The 22,171-nt window shown below is 37.8% G+C and overlaps 1 protein-coding gene across 1 annotated transcript in view; it reads left to right on the forward strand.

Moving 5' to 3' along the window:
- LOC142094899 (arf-GAP with SH3 domain, ANK repeat and PH domain-containing protein 1-like) overlaps positions 1-22,171 on the forward strand; it is a 111,450-nt gene that overhangs the window by 62,088 nt on the left and 27,191 nt on the right. The window contains exons 3-9 of the mRNA XM_075177505.1: positions 2,255-2,400; positions 4,496-4,570; positions 6,351-6,400; positions 6,714-6,843; positions 7,770-7,855; positions 8,895-8,970; positions 14,431-14,517. Coding sequence (XP_075033606.1) covers positions 2,255-2,400; positions 4,496-4,570; positions 6,351-6,400; positions 6,714-6,843; positions 7,770-7,855; positions 8,895-8,970; positions 14,431-14,517 — 650 coding nt within the window. The remainder of the gene's footprint in view (positions 1-2,254; positions 2,401-4,495; positions 4,571-6,350; positions 6,401-6,713; positions 6,844-7,769; positions 7,856-8,894; positions 8,971-14,430; positions 14,518-22,171) is intronic.

Raw genomic sequence — 22,171 nt, forward strand, 5'->3', positions numbered from 1 at the left:
TTCTTATAAGAAAAATGGGTTTCATAAACGGAACAGGATAGAATACTGGTAATATTCTATATGGTGTAAGAAAAGTATAATTGCTGTATTGAAGTTGGAGCATTGTCTGTGATAGAGTAGCTAACACAGACTATATATGCCAACCTGTGGCTCTCCAGATATGGAACTACAAGTCCCAGCATGTTTTGCTAGTTGATAGCCAGCCAATAGCTGGCAGGGCATGCTGGGAGTTGTAGTTTGACAACACCTGAAGAGCCCCGGGATGGCCAGGTCTGCTATATTGGGTTGTGATCTCTGTAATAGAGCAGAAGCTTTTATTTTATATTTAACGAGTCCCATTAGACTGAAATTGTAGTGTGACGCTATATACTGCAGAATACTGCCAGTGATCTAATCTTTTCAGTTTAGGAAAATGGGAATGCTGGTTTGGATTTCTATGTAAAAAGGTTAATAAAGGACACATGCAGCACATTCCCATCAGGGAGAGATGAGCATAATGATCTGGCATCTGTTTTGGGGCTCTCGCTGGCAGATGTTATTTTGGCAGCATTGCTACTGAAAAAATAGTCAAAATATAAACCGAAGTGTTTATATAATATGTTTTTTTTATCAAAAACAATACAAATGTTCTATAAAATGTTATATAGTGTATTTTCATGGGTAAAAAGGGTTATTCTCATGTGTCAAAGGAAAAAGTTAATCAACACGTATCAAAGAAAAAGAGATTGTGCATGTATTAGAGATGCGTAATACCACTAATCCATGCCTGTATGTTTAACTGGCCACAAATGAAAAAATAACGAGGACCTAAACTATATTATTGAGCAGGGTATACAAGCATGTACAGTATTCAATTTTACTGGGAATATAATCTCATGCCAACATTTATCAGTGATGTCTTTCTTGCTCTGGGATGGTCACCATTCACATCCTACTTATTTTAACCAAATCACTCAATTATTAAAGTACTAAAGTTCCACTTACCAGCTCTTGTTTCACAAATATTCAAAAGCTCATATCCTAAACCAAGCATGTTATATACACTGTTAACGTTTTATTTGGGGAAAATATCATCATCATCAACATTTATTTATATAGTGCCAGGAAATTCTGTAGCTTTACAAATGGGAACAAACACAGTAAAAAAACACGGGGCGTTATATACATTCTTGTGAACTTTTGTTTATGTGAACGGTCTACCTGTTTGTTCTACCACCATGCACGGCACTGCAGAACACCCTATAAATAAACGCTAGTAAGAATAACAACTACTTGAAAATCTTATCACGTTCTGCTTGTGCTGGAGTTTGTCGGTCAATTTGTTATTATTTTTTCAACAACTGATATGACCTTTGCATATTTTGTTGTTCTATCCTAAACAATCAAAATCTGAGGGGGTGGGGGGACATGTGGGGTACAAGGGAGGACAATGTGGGGCACAAGAGGAAAATATAAGTCAATATATTTGGGTTATATAGTAGAATTAAACATTGAAGGTAAAGACTGTATAATTTTTATTACGACAGTGTTGGTGTCGCATTAAAAATATATTTAAATGTTTCTAACTGTTGTTGCTTCATTATTGTAATTTAATTCTACTCGGAGTCAGACTGGCCAGGGCCTATTTTAAGATTACAACAGATTATATAGTTCTGGGGTTGTTAACTGCTTTACGCATTGCAGAGACAGATTAGAGGGAACTCTGCTGTACATGTACATTCTGTTCTCTGCATTCTGAGCCCCTCAAGCTGTCTGAACCCATAGCAGTCACATGGGCTGGTACAGCTATAGTTACACCCGAGATTTGTTTAAGTTAAATTTTATTGTCAAAGACAATGTTGGTCATTTTATGATGTAGTTCATTTTTGATTATCCCCCTTTTTATTTTGTTTTTATTAAATGTTGCTTTTTAGCCTTAATCTAGAAAGATCTTAGACTTGCCAGCTGTTGATCTCATGAATATTATATTCAGCATTTTGAATAGCATAATCTAAATATGTTCCTTTCTGTTTTTACTATGGAAGAAACAGGACAGCCATAGATTTGAATATAATTGATTTTAAAGATTTAAAAATGAATTTATTATTAATTTATTGCGTTGGCAACCTGTTTTTTTATTTATTGCATTTATTTTTATTGGGAGATGAGGTTAGAGGTTCCATGTTGGTTGACTTTAGGCCTTGTTGAATGATCAGAATGTTTGCTTGTATTTTCCCAAGGTAATGTACATTATTTTTGTATTTCTTCATTGCAGAACATATCACGCACCTAGAGGTTTATATAGCAACCTTGGAAAAACTATCACTAAATTGCCGGGACAATGGAGAGGAAGCTCTGAGTAACGCCTTCAATGCCTTCGCTGAGCTTTCAAAGGAACTGTTGACACCAATAAAAAATGTGGTATGTTCTCTTATTCAGGTGGAAGTTTCCCAGATTCCAAAGTATCAAGCAAGTTCACTGACTCGTATAGCTAGCACTCAGGGCCGGCGGGGCCCTATAAGTGTGGCAGGAAGACGCCACTTTTTGTTGTTCATCTGCACAGATTATTTGTGTAACTTTTTTTTCCAGCTTTTGATTTGTGACAAAAAAAAAATACAAAAGTGAAAAAGTGACTATTATTGCACATCTCAATAACATGTCCCTAGTTCCTGCAAGACACACTCCATTGAAAGTATTTGCCAAGGCCTGACTACCACCAGATGTAAAACTGTGGCTGTTCCTGACTAAAAGACTCTATATACTCCTGGTAAATTGGAAGCACTTTCAAATATGTGCGCTCTCCATTACTTCATCTTCATTATAAGACCTTTTCCTGCATAATTAAATCTTGTTTCAGCATTCCTGCAGAAAAAAAGGCTCATTATTGTGGAATTCCCGTATTCTTTATAGAATGCCTGATCCACCCCACATCTGGCCCCTTCTTATCATTATATAGAACAAATGTGTGTTCCTTCTGCCGCGAATACCATCTTGTAAATCGCCCTCATTCTGTTAGATAGTTATTAACACAGAATATGCATGATGTAGTCTTTCAATGCTGTTGTGGTGTTATTTTTTTATTGCATGTTTATTGAACTTTTTGCTTGCAAAGTCAAAGCTAAATTTTGTGCATAGAAATAACATCTAAGACCTCATCTCTAAACAACTACTGAGAGCACATTGAGTGAATATAGGTTCCAGTGTCAATGATGTAATGGATCTCAAATACTACTTTCCATGGAGTGTCCACTTTTTCAACTCGCTGCTATTCGACGAGTTTGCAGTGAAAATTGAAAGCGGCAATGGCTTTAAAGCCATTGTTTTATGTTTTAAAGCCATTGCTGCTTTACATTTTCACTGCAAACTGTCAATGTCAAAATATAAGAGTAAAAAAAAACCATGTGATAGAAGCAACTTAGGCATATAAGTAGGACTCATTTATTGGGAAACACATAAAGTCAACCCAATAATTCATTTTAGGTCCCAAATAAGTCAATACAGTTATAAAAACCTATTTACATTTTGGTGCCTCAGGAGAAAAAAAAATAGCATTTTGATTTAAATATTTCTGTTGGGTAAAAATGGCGACTCTACTGTAATCACCAGGACACACGGGAGCGTTACTTAAAGTTCACCCTGTCACCAGAAATGAAAATCTGATTCAGATGTATTTATAAACCTGCCTATAGCAAGTATCGTGCATTCATGCATGGTATTTGTTGCAGAAATGTTTTGTTTGTTGTTTAGCTATTTGCAATTTGTTAAAAAGAAATGTACTTCTTTTCTTTTAATATTCATCTATTAATAATATTGAATGCAAATGATAATGTGTGTGTATGTATACACTCACACTCGCACTCTGTATAGCATCTTAAAACTTTCAAACCAGAAGTAGCCAGAATTGGTTTAATATGACCTTTTAATCCCAAATACCTACAATTCTTGAAGACTTCCCTTCCATACATAAACCCGCATTGTCCTCTTTAAGACATTAAATATATATTTACACCTGTATATCAATATAACTGTATGTTCGGCTGATTTCTAGAGAGGTTAGTAATCTGCTATTTTGTTACTAAAAATAAAATACATAAACAAGCGGGGTTTTTTTGCAAATAATTGAATTCACTGGAATTATTTTTGTAAACACTCCATTGTCTTTTAAAGATGACAAGTCATTATTCTCATGGAGCACATTTAGGACATGCAAAGGATGCTCTGTGCATATGGAGGTGCACACACTGCTCTCCGTTGCTAGGAACACTGCACAAAGTAGGGTGTTGGAGCACAACACTAACAAAAATGATTTTTTTTTTAGGTCCATATTCTCCAACATAAAAAGATATAAGACATTGAAATGGGAGGTGAGGTGGGCAGTCATGAAAATAATTTTGTTACATGAGCAGATGAATTCTGTAATGCATTAGATGGCTTGCTGACAAGTGCATCAGATATGTAAGAAATGATAGCCATGATTTGTGTAACTGTCACTCATTTGCATATTTGTCTCACACAGCTGCAGAGTTTTAATCACAACATTAATTACTTTCTAAACTCGCTGGTTAAGGGAGATCTGAAGGAGGTGAAAGGGGTAAGTGTCTGTGAAAGAGTAAGTGTTGTTCAGCTTGTCCTGTCAAATCTTTGAGTCACAGTGTTAGGTAGTAATTAGGGAACTGAATGAATCTCGGGGCTAAATTTACTAAACTGTGGGTTGGAAAAGTGGAGATGTTGCCTATAGCAACCAATCATATTCTAGCTGTCATTTTGTAGAATGTACTAAATAAAAACTAGAATCTGATTGGTTGCTATAGGCAACATCTCCACTTTTTCAAACCCACAGTTTAATAAATATACCTCCTGGAGTCATTTAAAGTATACCAATTACTTATGCATAGTGGAGCCAATTATTTTACGGGGTGAAGCATCCAGTATACGGAAGACTGCACTCTATTGAGCTAGCAGACTTTGGTTTACCTCACAAAATGGCTGCCTCACTGCACTTAGTCCACATGTGTACTTTTAAAGCCATTGTTTGTTTGTTTTTTCCAACTCAAAATGAAAATATAAAGAACAAAAAGATTTTAAATGTTTGTAATCTCGTACCCAATGAAGAAATAGTTTTGATTTTTAATTATTAATTTACACCATGAAAAATATGTTGCAGCCCTTTTGGTCACTAGATGCAAGTCTTTTGTCAAGTCCATTCTTCCAACAACTAAGGAACGGGAATTAACCTGGAGGTTGCATTAGTTCCCACCTCTGGTGCTAATATTCCCTCAGGGCATGAAATCACCAATCCCCCAATATATGACCAGACTCCACCCTGCACCATAAGGGAGTATAAGAAGTGTTCTCCTGCACTTCACTACAGTGGTGAGAGTAGCATCTTATTCATTAAACCGCCAGGTTCCCACCACACCAGGACACTAGAGCTAGTAATATTATTTGTTTCTTGCCCATGGAGATATATTATAGTGATGGTTCTGCTGTTGCATATTACCCTGTGCCAGTATTTTTATTAGCAGTGGCTATGGCACTTGCAGCGTTGCTTTACTCTGTGACAACACATTTCTAGAAGAGTGGTAGAATCTTAGAAATGTAACACAGAACACTACCCTGTTTTATGGTACCCCGTAACTTCAATAAATGGTAGATATCAGAACCATCCTATTGTAGACTGAAGCACTTATAGTTTTCTAAAGTGTCTCACTTGGTCTTATCATGGTTTTACTTTGATCTTAAATCTTATTCCTATACAATCTGTATAGAAGTACACTTCTTCTTGTCATTCTGTATCTTTTTTTTTCCCCATTCATCTGGAATCCCCTTTCTTTCTATAACTATGATCAGGGCTGTGTTATACTGTGTTATATTACATTTGTTTGTAGACAAGTTGGATGTATGACCTTCAGTACATATTGAGGTGTAGACTGAAGACACCGCAATGTTCCCATATTTGGCACCGTACATCACTACTCTGTGCTGTTGGATGACCACTATCTTACTCTGAGTCAGGGCATTCCTTCTTGTCCTTCTAACTTCATGACGCTGCCCCTGTAAAATGCATCATAGCCCTCACACAAGAGGACAGGTCACTGCCTTCCACAAGGCCAGCACACTCCTCTCCAGAAATATGCTGCTGTATATTGATTATCCAAGCCCGACAACTTGTGTCCAATCAGATAAACAGCATATGAATAGTGATAGCCAATCACACCTTAACAAAATAATTTATAGCTCCGCATACAGTACATGTGCCATTCCTGCCCCTCATTCACCATAGACAAGGGACAGGCGTTCCTAGCAGTACTGTATCTGTATTTTGTCTGTTTGCAGAGTATTTTCGGTTACAACATTTTTATTTATTGCAGGATTTAAAGAAACCTTTTGAGAAAGCTTGGAAGGATTACGAGAACAAGTTGTAAGTTGGACAATGTAATTTTCAGTAATTCTAACACTTCATCTATTTGTGTTATTTATCTACATTGTTATCATTCTGCACTATTAGAGATACCCCTTGAACAGAAGCCTAACTAATATTTTCTCTAGGTATAAAAGATATTACAACTGTCCTTGCCCTGAGTGGGAGTGAGGTTGATATCGTGTAATTTCTACAAACATGCACTTAACTTGGCCCTGGTGGGAGTAGCTCTGGGATTTTCTTGCGCTGTATGTTTGCTTTAATTCCTTTCCTCCATTAGCATTGTAATGCTTTGTAACTATTTTGTTGTCAGTGCTAAAATTGAGAAGGAGAAGAGAGAGCTGGCAAAGCAGTATGGGATGGTGCGGAATGAGGTGGCAGGAGGAGAGATCGCTGAAGAACTGGAGAAAGAGCGCAGGATGTTCCAACTGCAGATGTGTGAAGTAAGATGTTATACTGTTATTACTCCTGTATACAAAGTCTCCACTGTCCTATCCTATGCAGTATCGAAGCAGAGACTCTATAGCCATACAGTCACATACATAAAGCGGACTAATCACGTTGCTTGTGGAGAAGAAAGATGGTTTCCTCTTTCCAATATTCTAAATTGGAACAGATGCACAAAAAATCTTTTTTGGGAGTACTTGGGGAAATGAAATAATTTTTTGCTATTTGAATGTAAATGGAGACATTATAGAAATAAGTAATGTTACTTTTAATGTAATATCGTAGGCCATTTTAAGATGACTATTTTCATATTTCAACTATCAGTTATCTTTAAGATTTTCATAAATATGATGATGTTTGTTATTATTCTGCACTATTCTACAATACATCATTAGATACATCATTTTTTGGGGAACGTGTGGAGTCCTATACTAGTGATTGACTGTGCATAATTTTATATTAAAGTGCTTTGTGTTACCTTGAGTGATGCAGCTTGCTGAACCTGTGTCAGGACGCACTTGATTTTCACAAAAGATTTTACTCATTTAATGGGAGATGCCATTTGTCGCAAAATTACAAACAAGGAAGCAGCAGGAAATTGTCAAAAGTAAACACAGAAACACATGGTCATAATCGACAAACTGCAAGACTGACTCATCCAAAACACAAATACAATTTGCTGCATGAGCCACATGTCGCACAGTACAAATTGGTAGTGTAGCCATAAAATAAAAAGATAAAAGTATAACATCACTTAAATGTGTGACCGAAGATTCTGAACCTTTTGCCGGCTGTCTCGCCTCACCTATTGTACTCAATTCTGATCCTAATTTAGCAATAGACATCATTTTAAAGAGCAGCGTTTCATGTAATCGGATTTTATCTCAACAGGATTAACATTTAATTCTTATTTTATTTCTAGTATCTGATAAAAGTGAATGAGATAAAAACCAAGAAAGGGGCAGATCTTTTGCAGAATCTCATCAAGCATTACACCTCCCAGTGCAAGTAAGATTCCGATATTTTTGATTCCCAAGCCTTGTAGCCTTTCTGTACCACTGATATCAGTATCTGGGTGTGTAACGGGTATAGTCACTAGTGGTAGTTGTCTATCAGCGTGTGGTATGTCATTTGGCAGATGAGCCCGCCTTCATGGTGCTTAGACAATGGGTATGGTTAGAAGAGCAATTCACAGGAACGCTGCATTTTTAAACAGGAGGGGTGTTACTTTTCTACACAACTCTTTTTAAGGTGTTTATTTCCTTTTAAAACCTTAATACGATTTCTGGCCTTCCCTTCCCCTTCCCTTTTCTATTTTTTCTGTATCCCTTAAATTTGGAAGAAAAATAAAAAAATACTATTGAAGTTAAAAACCTTAATACGCAAACACAAATACCCAGGGAGCTAAGCTTTATCTTTCTAGCTTCTGTGTTTTTTTCACCAAAGCCATTACATCATCTAAGCAGAATGGTGTTCGTCACCCTTGGATATTACTCAAAGTTGTATCCAAGGCACAGAGCTATGTGTTTTTTTATCAACAATAAAAATATACAATTCTAGATGGTAAATGTAAGGGCCTTGGTAACAAAAAAGAAGTAAAAAAAAACAACTGAAGGACACCAGAAAGCAAAAACAATCTAGTTAGTAAAAGTTGCAGGAGTGTGCAAGTGCAAAATGATCTTAAAGGTAAATCCCTATAAAACTCCCCTCTAAGTCATACTTTTACTTGTGACAGAAAAGCTTCCTGTGGTTATGATTTTCTAAGTGTTCTAAGCACCTTTTAATAAAATCATCCATTAAGCATCCAATAGGCTCAGTGAAGTGTTAACATACCCAACCCCACTCCCAGTAGTCCAGAACTAATAATCGGGATAAAATAGACCCAACCCAGATACACATCATGGGCATCTCAACACGTGGAAATCAGAACAGTCTCGCCAAAATATGGCAGGCCACATGTCATTCAGTTATTCTGTGTACTGAACAATCCCTCACATGCATACAGCCCAAGTGGTGATATGACCCCAGAATAATGACTTATTTGTAGCTTTCTGCAGGAATGTTTACAAGCCACTGAAAAACTGAAATCCTACATTGAGGGTCTGACCACCGAACTACAAAATGTAAGTACACTTTCTGTATCCTAGTAATCTCAGCCAGAATGTCAACACTTTAATGCAACTCTGGGTTTATAGTAAAATAAAATCAATATAATAGTGTGTTACTAATGTTTTATATACCTCTACATGTGAAATGCTTCATTCTGGGATGTATTCACAGTTAATGGGCATTGTGAATACAGAGGGTAGCACGGTGGTTTGCATTGGCCTCACATCACTGGCATCATGAGTTAGATTCAGACCAAGGCCTGATCTATGTGGATTTTATCGATATTTATGGTATGGTAGCTGCTTCGGTTTCTTCCCACACACTAAAAAAATTAGTAGTAGGATAATTGGGTTCTGACAGAATGTACACTAGTGTGCGTGCACGTGTGTTTGTGTGTGTGTATGTATGTATGTATGTGTATGTGTGTGTGTGTGTGTGTGTATGTATGTGTGTGTGTGTGTATATATGTGTGTGTATATATATATATATATATATATATATATATATATATAGATAGATAGATAGATATAGATATATATGTATGTATTATATAATATATTGGACTGCATAATTCTCCTCATAGGTAGAAGATCCTCTTTTCAACATGTAATGTTCTAGGTAATGAAACATTTAACCAGCACCCTGCATAGATCAGATTGCTAGTCTGGGCTTCACCGTAAAGCAGGTTTTTATAGCCACACAATCCGTCTTTCACAGACAGTAATAAGCTCATTCCTTTCACTTCTGCTTCCCCTGACGCTGTCCAGACAAAGACGGCAGCCAGTGAAACCAAGATCCATCTGGCTGCGTGTAATGGATCATCCCTCTCCCTGACACTTCAACCCAGAGGTTTATTGTCAAATACACAGTTCCGTTCCCCCTCCTCCAGTTGTTGTCATATGCTTATATACTCACATTGTAATATACAATGATGCAGAACAGAAGTATATACTGCTAATGCAGATATGTATTTATATATCATAATTGATTTTCACCCACAGAGATACGTAATGAAGATGAGGGTTCTAGATGGTACATACGGTGTAAACAATTGTTTTTTTTCTTTTATTAGCAGGAACTTAGCATATTGTTCCTCAATGGTATAGTGTCCTCGTTACTCTTTGTACTAACAACTTGCACATAAATTTATTGGCCTGTTCTGACTAGCCATTGATTGGTGCTTTATAGAAACTCGGTCCCTGCTCATTCCCACTTACTTGCAGGCTCTTTTGGGATAAAATGTTAATTTTATATCCTAATTTCTGTTTTTATATTTTGGGGGGACTTTCCTTGAACCCAGATTCTAATATGGCTAAATAAAGCAGCTCCAGTTCTTCCAGTCACCCCTGCTGTGGATCTCCTGGTCATAACGCAGATCATATTATAGGAAATTATTTTTACTCGACACTTTACACTTCCTATTTTTACCTTTCTGTGACCCAGTATAACACCATATAGTAACTTGATATCATACTGAATGAGATCAGAAAAATATTGGTGAAGAACCGTTGGGCTCAGTTGAATATCTGTGTTTAATTGCATAGAGTGCAGTTTAATCTCATGTACAACAGACTGAAAATATAATAGACATTGGAAACACTAACCCTAATTTTATAGACACTCTCTCTTCGAGCAACACCTGGGGGTAAATGTATTAAGCATCGGATTCGTCAAATCTCCGACCTAAAATCCCTGCAAGCTAATGCAGCCTCTACATTCAAAAAGACAGATTACCAGTAGTATCGCACAGTGACCCTCTTAGCCCAGCACTCTGGTGGAAGAGCATAGAGATCACTGACGGGCAACCTGATGTACTTCATGGGTTGTATGATTCAATAATGGGGAATGACCCTGGCATATCCATATCACTCAAACTAAATTGCTCACACATGCCTCTGACTTACTTATAAAATTTAACACAAGCCACTTAGACCTCCCAATTGCTGCAAAACCCCATAATATTCCCTCAGGCCCTTCTTGCCACAAAATGCCACCACATACCCCTCAGACCTCCCCACATGTCCCTAAAATCTCCCCATATGCCCATCAGAGGAGGCAGAGCACGCAGTCTCCTATGGTATGCTACCTGTGCACAGGAGGTCACGTGATGCGGTGGTCGGCTGCTCATGTTCAGTCTTATTCTCTGCCTTTTAACAAATATAAGGATCAAAAATGTACCTAAATCTGTGGACCCGGATGACCCTTTTTTTTATATGCTGAGGGACTGCTCCTTCGTAGACTGCGCTCACAGGCCCAAATGCCAGGAAAATCACATATAAAGGATCAGACCTGCTCTTTTTTTTTTTTCCAAGACCTTGCTCCCAGCACCTGGAGGAGATGAAGAGAACTGATAAATGTAACAAAAATGCTCTACAATCATGGTATCAGATGGGAATTCCTGTTCCAATGATTGTCCCCCATGAGTCCCGGACACACATTGTCAAGACACCAGAACAGGGATCGGACCTGCAGGTTAAACTAGGCCTCATTGCTGAACAAGCAATTGTAGATCATTAAATAGCTGCTGATCAAGGTCCAAAGGATTCCGTTTCAGCCACAAAGAGGCGAAGACAACAGGGTTCCGCATTATTCTTTTGCACATGCCTTAGTCACCTTATATCATTTTCTATTTATATATACACACACGTATTGCTTATTATACAGATATGTTGGTGGCCTTACCAAGTTATGTAGTAGTTTCTATATGAGATTATAGTCCCATATTCTTTATGTTGAGCTACAAAAATCAAATATTTTTTTTTACTTGCCATTCAGAGTTTTTCCACATTCTCATCATGAAATATAAAGCTTGGATTTTATTGTGTGCCTTTCATAAACACAACACCAGATTGACTCTGTATTTATAGTTTTCAATTGATAATCTGTTCATCTGATAAGACAGAGATGTTGGGGTTCATTCACAAAGAGCTAGGCCCCTACTTTGCCTTATTCACGCTGGTCATGCATACCTCTACCACCAGGGGTCTGAGCATACTTGGTCCTTTGGGATTGCGTCACACATCTTGTATATTTTTACTGGATTAGGAATCCTTGTACAATCTAGGCTATAAATAAGGATTACAGATTTCAAATTCTATTGCATTTTTTGTTTAAAAGCCCTGCTTTATCACACGTATTTTCTAATTTTTTTTTTATAAGGGTGCTCCTCCTAATATGTACATACTTACATGTGAAATTGGGCGATGATTAATATTGTAAAGCATATATACAGTACAAATTCAGGCCAACTGGCCTACATCTCATTCAGTACAGCTGAAATGTTATCTCCGTTTCTGACATTGGGGAGCAGGGGGTGTTCTAGTGCCTCACTAGGCAGCAGTGGGTGATGTACAGTTAAAGAGAGACAAACCTGTCAGTGGACTTTGAAAGCTGAATGGGTAGACTGACTAGCGTGGCCCATATGTTTAGTTGGATAGTGTTGCCCATAAGTGTAATTCATAGTTTAAATGCATCTATTTGGAGGTGAAATACTTTTATGCAACTCCACCATGTCAAAAAAGTAAATTTTTACTGCAGCGTCGATATCAAAGGGGAAAGATTGGGTATGATGGTGGATGTTGAAAGTTTGGCTAGATGATCATATATTGACAGCTAATATTGGGGGAGAGATATTCTTGAAATTCCACTTCCAGTATGTCTTAAAAACTCGTTCTAACTCCCAGCACGCTCTGTAAAGAAAATGGTGCAAACTCACACTGTCCGACATATACATGGTGAAGAAACCACACTGTCCGACATATACATGGTGAAGAAACCACACTGTCCGACATATACATGGTGAAGAAACCACACTGTCCGACATATACATGGTGAAGAAACCACACTGTCCGACATATACATGGTGAAGAAACCACACTGTCCGACATATACATGGTGAAGAAACCACACTGTCCGACATATACATGGTGAAGAAACCACACTGTCCGACATATACATGGTGAAGAAACCACACTGTCCGACATATACATGGTGAAGAAACCACACTGTCCGACATATACATGGTGAAGAAACCACACTGTCCGACATATACATGGTGAAGAAACCACACTGTCCGACATATACATGGTGAAGAAACCACACTGTCCGACATATACATGGTGAAGAAACCACACTGTCCGACATATACATGGTGAAGAAACCACATACAGGGCGCAAACCCACACTGTTCAACATACACACACACACCACAGGTCAAGTCGTAAACATTAGTCAAATTGTTATCTATCCATTGTTGCACCTTCCTGAGGGAAATCTAGGGTATGAATTGGGATTCCCTACAAAGGGAGAAACGGGTGCTAACTCCTGTTTAAATAGACAAAACTTTCAGAGACTGAAGGAATAAAAAGGATTTGATGGCAAGGCTGGTAAATATTTAAGAGAAAGCTAAATTATATTATATATGTTAAGAGGTGCCTTCGATTGAGTTGCGCTGTTTCGTAATAAGAGGGGCAAGTGGGGTAGAAATTGTCCACCAGTAGTTTTCTGTATACAGAGATGTTTCTAGAGATCTGAGGCATACAAACAGCAATATTAATTAATTTTATAGAATTCTGCTGCCACCAAAGAGGTAGCGAGGGTTCTAATTACATACAGTAATTTAGGTAAGAGCATCAATTTAGTAGCGTACATTCTCCTAAGCCATGATTTAATGCCGTCTCAAGTTTAAACATTTCAGTATGAGCTTATAGTTAATGTTCTGAAGTTCAGGTAGGTGATTAGGTACATACTGTAAATCCCTGAATAGTGGAAGGCTCAGTGGAGCCCATTATAACAAAAAAATCCCTAACATTCAGAAGGGTTTTGGGGAAAGAATAACATTTAATGCAGTACTTTTAGGGTGAGTAATTTTTAAAGACTGAGAGATTACAACATTTTTTCCAGAAGAGAATGGAGGGTAGGCAACAGGGTCAAAGGAGAAAACAATTCAGGAAAGCCTAATTGCCTTGGGTAAATTATTCAGCATCTAACCTAAATTGGGACTGTTGTCAATGATGCTGGAGATGTGCACTGTGGGGTTCCTCCGTCGTAGAGTGATGCCAAGAATAAGGCCCGTTATCTTAAAATAAGTGGCGCTCAAAATACACATTAAGCCACAGTTTTGCAGTTGTAAGCTTACACTTACATTTGTGCCACTAAATGCCAGCCTATTCTAATTCAGGCCCACAGTAGGCATTGGTAAATTGTCTAATCCTATGTGGTAAATTGTGTAACCTGTAATCCTTTTCTGAGAACTGTCCCTCCAGGGGATTGATGACTCGGATGTTTTTGGGTAGGTCACATGTTTGAGAGGTGGGAGAGATGCCTGTTAGTCCGTGGGCATGAAGCTCATTTTAACATTCAAGAGAATAATGATTGACTTGCATGATTATTAAAAAAAAAAAAAAAAGTCAATGACCTTTCCCACACAGAGAGCCCACGTCACTAATATTGTCCTTTTTGTGTGTTAATGACAGATCAAGAGCAGACAGGAGGAGGAGAAGAAGCAGCTGTGTTCTCTGCGGGATCTACTCAAACCTACACTGCAGGTCGAACCAAAAGAGGTAAAGATCATCCATGTTTGTAGTATTATCCATTAATTTTCCTATAGCATTCCTTCCAATGCCCATTTCAGAGACAAGTTTTTCTTTCCAATTGTCCAACCTCTGGGTCCAATCTAGGGGTATACTTTTTATAAATTCCAAAAGTGTCTGGTCATTTAAATTCAATATTATATTTACTCATTGCATATTAATATGTATTTTATTGTGTTTGTGTATCGTACGTTTTGTTTGATGATCCCTTATATTTGTTTGCCAGGGTGTGTGTTCTCATTTTTATTAAATGAGTAGGCCATAGCAGCAGCAGGACATATACGTGGTAGAAGAGGTCACCCCAAGGTACAATGTGAGCCGATCAGGTCTACACAACCTCTTAAGACGAGCACAACCTGCTGCTGAGTCCCTAGGCCTCATTGCCATAAATATTACTATGCAACTGGGGGTTTCCCACTCCTTTATGTGCCCCTCTTTATCCACTTTACTTGTTGGAAGACGTGACAAATGTTTTTGTATCATTATGGGAAACAAGATTGTTCTGCGCGAAAGACCTTTATACGTCAAAAATGGAACCGCATTAATGATCTTTGTTTTCCTAATTTTCCTAAGCTCCTAAGTGCTGTTGCGAGACATGGCAAAGCTCATTAAGTTAATGCACTGAAATAGCTAATGGCACCACGTCAAAATGTACGAACATTCACATTTGTACAAGTCTATGTCACAATTATATTTTTCAGATTTCATAAGTGAGAATTTTTGCTTTTGTTTCCCTTGGACAGACATAATTCCACAAAAGTCCTACAAGCTTGTTTATTATTTGTTTGTAAATAGTGCATACTATGTTATACAGCATTGTGCAGACCCAGGCAGTTTCCCGGTGCAGGTGATATTACAGCGTCCTATTTAACGTCTGTGACATGGGGAGACAAAGCAACTAGCCGCAAGGATCAGAATCGGTGATAATTGTGGGCACCTTTAGAAAATTAGGGGTAGACCCCTTAAGTGATAACAGAGATTTAACTAATTGAAACTTTACTGCTGTTGTAGAGATACAGTGAGTGGGCCTATAGATAAAGCAATTGCAAATAAATAAAATAAAGATAAAGCAAGTTGACATGTTATTTTGTAACATTACAGGGCACAAAAAATATTTCAGGAAATCGAAATATGGGTGTAAAGAAATTGGCATACTAAAACATATACACATTTTACAGAAAAACACAGGGATAAATGCACATAAAAAGTAGTATCTAAATCTTAAACCTTTATTTTCCTTTTAATATTAGTATTTTGGTAACAATATTCCTGGAAAGTGAACCGGATTTGGTGGCTTGAGAGCCCTTAGAAATCCTTAACCATAATTTTTGCTTAGGGGTTTTTTGTGCTTACTATTACTGTTGTTGGTTATTGTATTATAATATGTTTTTTATGAATGACATTTTTGTTGACAGTGCACATTTTAACCTTGGTACTAAACTTCAAAATTCAAACGCACAATCGCCTAATGCAAAGCTGACTGGATAAAATGAATTGTAGAAGTCACTCAATTTACTCCGTGTTCCATTCTATTGGTATTAATCTAAGGCTGTTATTTTCCATTTTATAATTCATGTCACCTAGTCATTGAATCTGACATATGACTGACTGCTCTATTTTGTGCACCTCATTAATTTCATCTTTTAGGAAAGTAATAGTCAGTTGCAGTCTATAGCTATATGCTGGGCACACTGCGCTCTCGCTTGTGTAGATATAGGCCATCTTTATCTGGACTATAAGAGAAAATGCAGTCTGCCCTGCATATTTATCATCAACATTTATTTATTCTACCAGTATGTTTTTGGAGTGTGGGAGGAAACTGGAGCACCAGGAGCAAACACAGGGAGAACATACAAACTCCACACAGATAAGACCATGGTTGGGAATCAAACTCATGGCCCCAGTGCTGTGAGGCAGAAGTGCTAACCATTAAGCCACCGTGATGCAATAGACCTCAAAGGGATTCACACCTGTTTTCACCTTATTCCCAAGCACCTGATTGCAGTGACATTGAGTTCTGTAGCCTCCAGGAGAAGACGAGTTGGAATCCACATATCTCTCTCTGTAGTCACTCTACATGATAACTCTATAGGCAGTTCATAGACTGCATGGGGAGACTGTTGCTCTTTATCACAGCACAGGGGCAAACACAAAATTCGTAGAGGGGGGGTTTCCACACCACGCCGCCAATGAGCATGACCAGCATGCATAGGGGCCGTGGCTATAATTTTAGACAGTGCTTGGCTGCTCTCCAACTCTTCCTATCCCCATAATATACATGGACAATACTGCGTGGACTACTGTTAGGTGACGCAGCTCTCCCTTTTCAAGCAGAATGGTGTGAAACGGGAGCAGGGTCCAGCCAGCTCAATTATACAGTGCCTCAAGCTTGGAGGGGGGTTTCCAGGTACTAGGAAACCCCCCTCGATTTGTCTATGCAGCATGTATACATGCTAATGCTGTATACTGAGCATGATAAGAAATATAAGCCGCTATATGCCAATTCAGGGAACAAGTTTGTACTATTATTTACATTTTAAATAAAACATTAGACATGTCATTTTATATTTCAATTTACTATGCACCGTGCACTACAAAGCAAATGTATTTTCTAATATTCTTCTCTATGTTCTTCTTCCCCCATTTGCTTTCCAAAGCTCAGAAGAGTAAGTTAATTGATTTTTATTTCATTTCTCCTCTCTATGCCATTTCATTCGTAAATATAAGAAGTTGACATTTTCCAAGATCTCTACGTATTTGTAGAAAAGGTCAATATTCTCCCTCCAATCGCAGAAATAATCTGGATTACAACATTTCTTTGGCTTTTCGCCGTTGTTTTGGTGTGTGTGTGTGTGTGTGTGTGTGTATTATATTATATTAACTGACCTATTTTTCACCCAGGAGGATGTTGTAAAATATGGGGAATGTTATTAACGGGGATTATTGATCAATTATGGACATGCTGTAGAATGTATGGTATCATCTACCATTCCATATAAAAGAAGGGTCAGGGTCTATGTTCTCCAAAAGTGGGCAAACATTACCTGCACTTCGCTAGACAGTGGTGCTCCCATGTCTGAGAGGTTCTTTGTTGCTTGGTAGTTTAAAGCCTTCTACTTCTGTGTGATTAGGCCTCCCATAACTCTAAAACAGAAAAAAGGATATTAGATAGTATACAATTTGCTTTGCCTTTTATGTGCTTAATACAGTTATAGGATTATATTCCTACTAGTCCTCGTATATGAGTTACAGATTTCCAGTTGCCAAAAAAGGACAGTCTAGGAAAATCTGGGAAGCATGGGAGTCATGTTCATAATTCATCCATTAGGTGGCTGGCGGTTTTCTTTTTTTTTATAGCAGTCTCTTTTTATTTCTATAATTGGAGCTGTTGTATAATTTGTATAAAGTAAATATAAAACTTCTTATTGGGTTAATCTCACCAATTACCCTGCCTCTTTAACTCCCATATGGGAGAATATAAATCTTCCCTTTGACCTCTCGCCTTTGCTGCTGAGGTTGTGGTCAAAGGGATAACTATTGTTTCACATTTGCTGATAATGATCTTTGTCTTCTGGTCAGAATTTTTTTAAAAAAAATTAGGTCACATAACTGCAAACTATTGTTCTGCAAAGTATCAGGACTGTTCTACTCAGTCCCTTTGTCTTGTGCCTATCTACAAATTCTAATCAATGAATAATTTAGGTCCTCCAAGCTGTCAGGTGGTCAGTAGTGAATTTTGGGAAACAGATGCTAAGACCTTCAAGTCATATAATTTAAAAATAAGATTTGATTCATAGCTAGAAAAAATGACCCACTGCATTCATAACAAAAGAGACAAATTTAACCAAGTGTAGGGCCCATACTTGGTCTTTATGATTTATATATAATTCTAGAAATTATATTTCTGTTGACCTATAATTTCGTTAAATCATAAATCAAGACAAAGTGGATGTATCACATACTTGTTTGCACTGTTTAAAAATGCTCTTTATGTTGTATGTTATGAATTTACATGCTAGACATGGTCTTGTTTTCAATGTCTTGAAATAAAAAAACATAAACAAATTCTTATTGGGGTGTATTCTCCAGGGAATCAATAGATTATTTATTAAGGATCTGAGGCATATAAACCATTAACATTGAAGTGTCCATTAATGAGAACCATTAAATTATACTAACATTCGTTATCTTGAGTTCCTGTTATACTATAAAAATCACTGCTTTGGCACCTGTGTGTTAGTCTAAGTGCATTATAGCTATAACCAAAATAAAATTAAAACACATATCCTAAAACCTATATTTTGTAATCTATTCATGCTTTAAAAAGTATAAGACGTGCTTTAAAATAGATTTAGATAAGCTTACTCTGTTGGGAATTTTCATGAAGGATATTTTGCTTTCAACACATCCATTTCCTGTACACCAGTGTTCATAAATGTCTCTTAAGTGTTTGCTGTCTGGGAGCTGCCATGGTGATCTTTTAAAATGATTTGAGGCAGTACTGTTTTACATAAACGGGAGCTGTAAACGCATGTGTGTATATATATATATGTATGTACATATATATACATGTATGTATATGCATATGTTTGTGTGTGTATATATAAGGATATGTATGTGTGTTTAAATATGCATGTGTGTATTTGTATGTGTGTGTGTATGTGTGATATATATATATATATATATATAATTATACACAAGTATGCAACGTACAACACTTAAAGGAACTGCTGCAAACCTCTTGGTGCCAGATACCATAGAACACCTTCAGAGATCTTGTGGAGTCCATGCCTTGACGGGTTAGAGCTGTTTTGGCAGCATGAGCGGGACCTAAACAATATTAGGCAGGTGGTGTTAATGTTAGGGCTGATTGGTGTACATGTATGTATATGCATATGCGTGTATAAACTTATATGTACATAGATTATCTTTTTATTTTCATTTTTTTTTTATTCACTTTAAGCTACTTTAGCAATAAAACAAAAAATGAGAATTTTTACTCTGATTACTTGTGACAAATACATAATTGGTACAAATTATTTTTTCACAAATTAAAATAGGCAAAGCAGCCTTCAGAAAACTAATTACTTTTACAAGGGCTACATGAAAACAGTACATTAACGGGTCATTTAGTATGCCGTTAACACTAATGGCTATTATAAATTGGAAGAGCAATTTGTTATTGTATATTCGTGCAAAAGAGTGGGTCTGACAGATTAATTAGCAAGCATATGTTTTCAGTGGTTTGGGTTTGTCAGCCATCAATGTCATGTTGTAGAGGAAGTTCCACCTGTCTTTTATACAGAACACCTGTCTGTGACTTCATTTCATACTGTCACTGTTTTATATATAATATATATATATATATATATATATATATATATATATATATATATATATATATATATATATATATATATATATATATATATATATATATATATATATAATGTTCTGCTAAATTGTGCCTAACTTTGACAGTAATAAATAATATCACCAAATTAGAGTCACATCGTAGCATGTATCACCTGAAGACAATCAGGTCCAATAAAAATCAGATCTAATAGAATTTTAATTGTTGGGACAGGATGGAAAATCCAGTTCTCCGTGAACACACATCACTGATTTCTGGCGCCATCAGCTGCCTGCAAGAGGGAAGTCCAATGCAGCCATGTCCTATCTGGTCTGTTAGCTTTATCGCGAACGGCCAAATATGTGACCAATTTGACTACAATGTTTGTGGGTAAATCTGCAACTTATATGGTCGTTAATAAACATGTCGACCAACTAGATCTGACCTTGTATGGCCACCTTAGGAATGGATTAAATAGAGGCGTTAAAATGTACCTTTCACCTTCACACATTAGATATCAAGTGCAAAGCACCCTGGAAATCGCTTTAGGTTGTAAAGATGCATCAACAGTAGGTTTGCCAGGAGGTGGAAAAATCTGATGTGACTATATACTTTTACATGAGCTGCCTGCTCAAAGTCACAACCTCTTACCATTTTAAAATCACCCCTTTGATTTAATAATAAAATAAATTGTTCTGATAAAATACTGCTTGGTGTTGCCTCATTTGTAGCTCAAAGACTGCAACGGTGTCATCTTGCACCCAGTGCCGGATTAAGGGAATGGAGGCCCCTGGGCTAAGGAGGCCTCCATTCCCCCGTGAGGGACCCCCCCGTGATCCGAGCTGCCCGCACAACCTCCCCCCCCCCCCCCCCCCCGCCCTGGCACTTACCTCCTTCTCCGGCGCGCTGTACACTCTTTACTGAAGAGATCTCGTGAGAGTGAGACTCACGAGATCTCCTCAGTAAGGAGACTACAGCGCGCCGGGGAAGTACTGCAGTGAAAGTGCTCAGCAGCACTGATCGGGCTGGGGGCGCCCCCGACCGATCAATACTGCTGCTGAGCACTTTCAAGGACCCCCTGGATGCCATAGGCCCCTGGGCTGAAGCCCAGTTAGCCCTATGGTTAATCCGGCCCTGCTTGCACCACAAACCCATTTACTTTGGTGGAAATTTAGAGGCACAAACGCAGTTCTATTGAATGCAGTATTTATTTTCACAAGAAATGAGTTAGAAGTGCAAATTTATGCTTTGGATCCATGGGCGTCAAGAAAGGGGGGTGGTATGGTACAAAGTACCGCGGCCCTGGCCTGCCTTTGCAGTGGGAGGAGCCAGCTACCTGGTGTGGGCACACACCCGTTTGGCAGCTATGGAAGGGGCCCCAAGATTTTCCGAAATTCTTCTTGGTGGCCTTGTTTAGACCCGCTGTGTGCCTCTGTTTGCCTAAACTTTCCTAGATTACTACCACGGTTCATGAGTATTTGGTGTAGGATGGCAGCATATGTAGAGGAGACAACATTTCCATAGGATGAGGACAAGAGTTGGGTGGGATGAGAGCGTTCCTGGCACAGTACTGTGAGCTAATGCACCTCGGTTTGCGGAGACACAACATTTCCTTTTGCAGAGCAACATTTTGACTTTAAGAGGTTTAGAGGGTCAATGTTTTCTTTGCTGTGTGTTTGAGGGGAAAGAACATGTCTACTCAGTAAAAGCATTTTAATTTTGCACTAGTCCCAAGTTGGCGATCTTCCAGTCTCATTCTATACTTTAAGTGAGACCTGTTTAGTGCCTCTTTGTTTTTCCAGTGGAGCAGTACATTTCTGATGTACTTTGAAAAATATCTAATGTAGAAGTCAAATTTAACAAAATTAGTCCCCATTTTCTCTCACTCTTGATTTAATTTAATCCATAAATTTGGCTAAACCAAGTACTATTTTAGAAGGAGGATGTTATTTTAATAAATGGGTGTTATTAGTTGGAGTTGGGAGGTTGGTCTTTGATTTGACATTTCCCCTTGTGTACATTGTACCTAAGCATCTTTCCACCTCTCTGCATATTACTTACATGTACTTCTAGGTTGTGGTGGCATCTCCCAAACATGGAGAGCAGGTCTGCACTTGGTGGACCATCCAAGCACATCAATTCAAAACCAAGATTGGTGCTCATCAAGTGTGCTCCATATTGAAACAAAATTCTTGAAATTCCAGCCAATCAGTTTACATAGGGTGGATTGTTGCCAAATTGGGTTTATACAGTTTGCATGTGCACCAGAAG

This window comes from Mixophyes fleayi, chromosome 6 (genome assembly GCF_038048845.1).
Source record: "Mixophyes fleayi isolate aMixFle1 chromosome 6, aMixFle1.hap1, whole genome shotgun sequence".
In the NCBI taxonomy this organism is placed as follows: Eukaryota; Metazoa; Chordata; class Amphibia; order Anura; family Limnodynastidae; genus Mixophyes; species Mixophyes fleayi.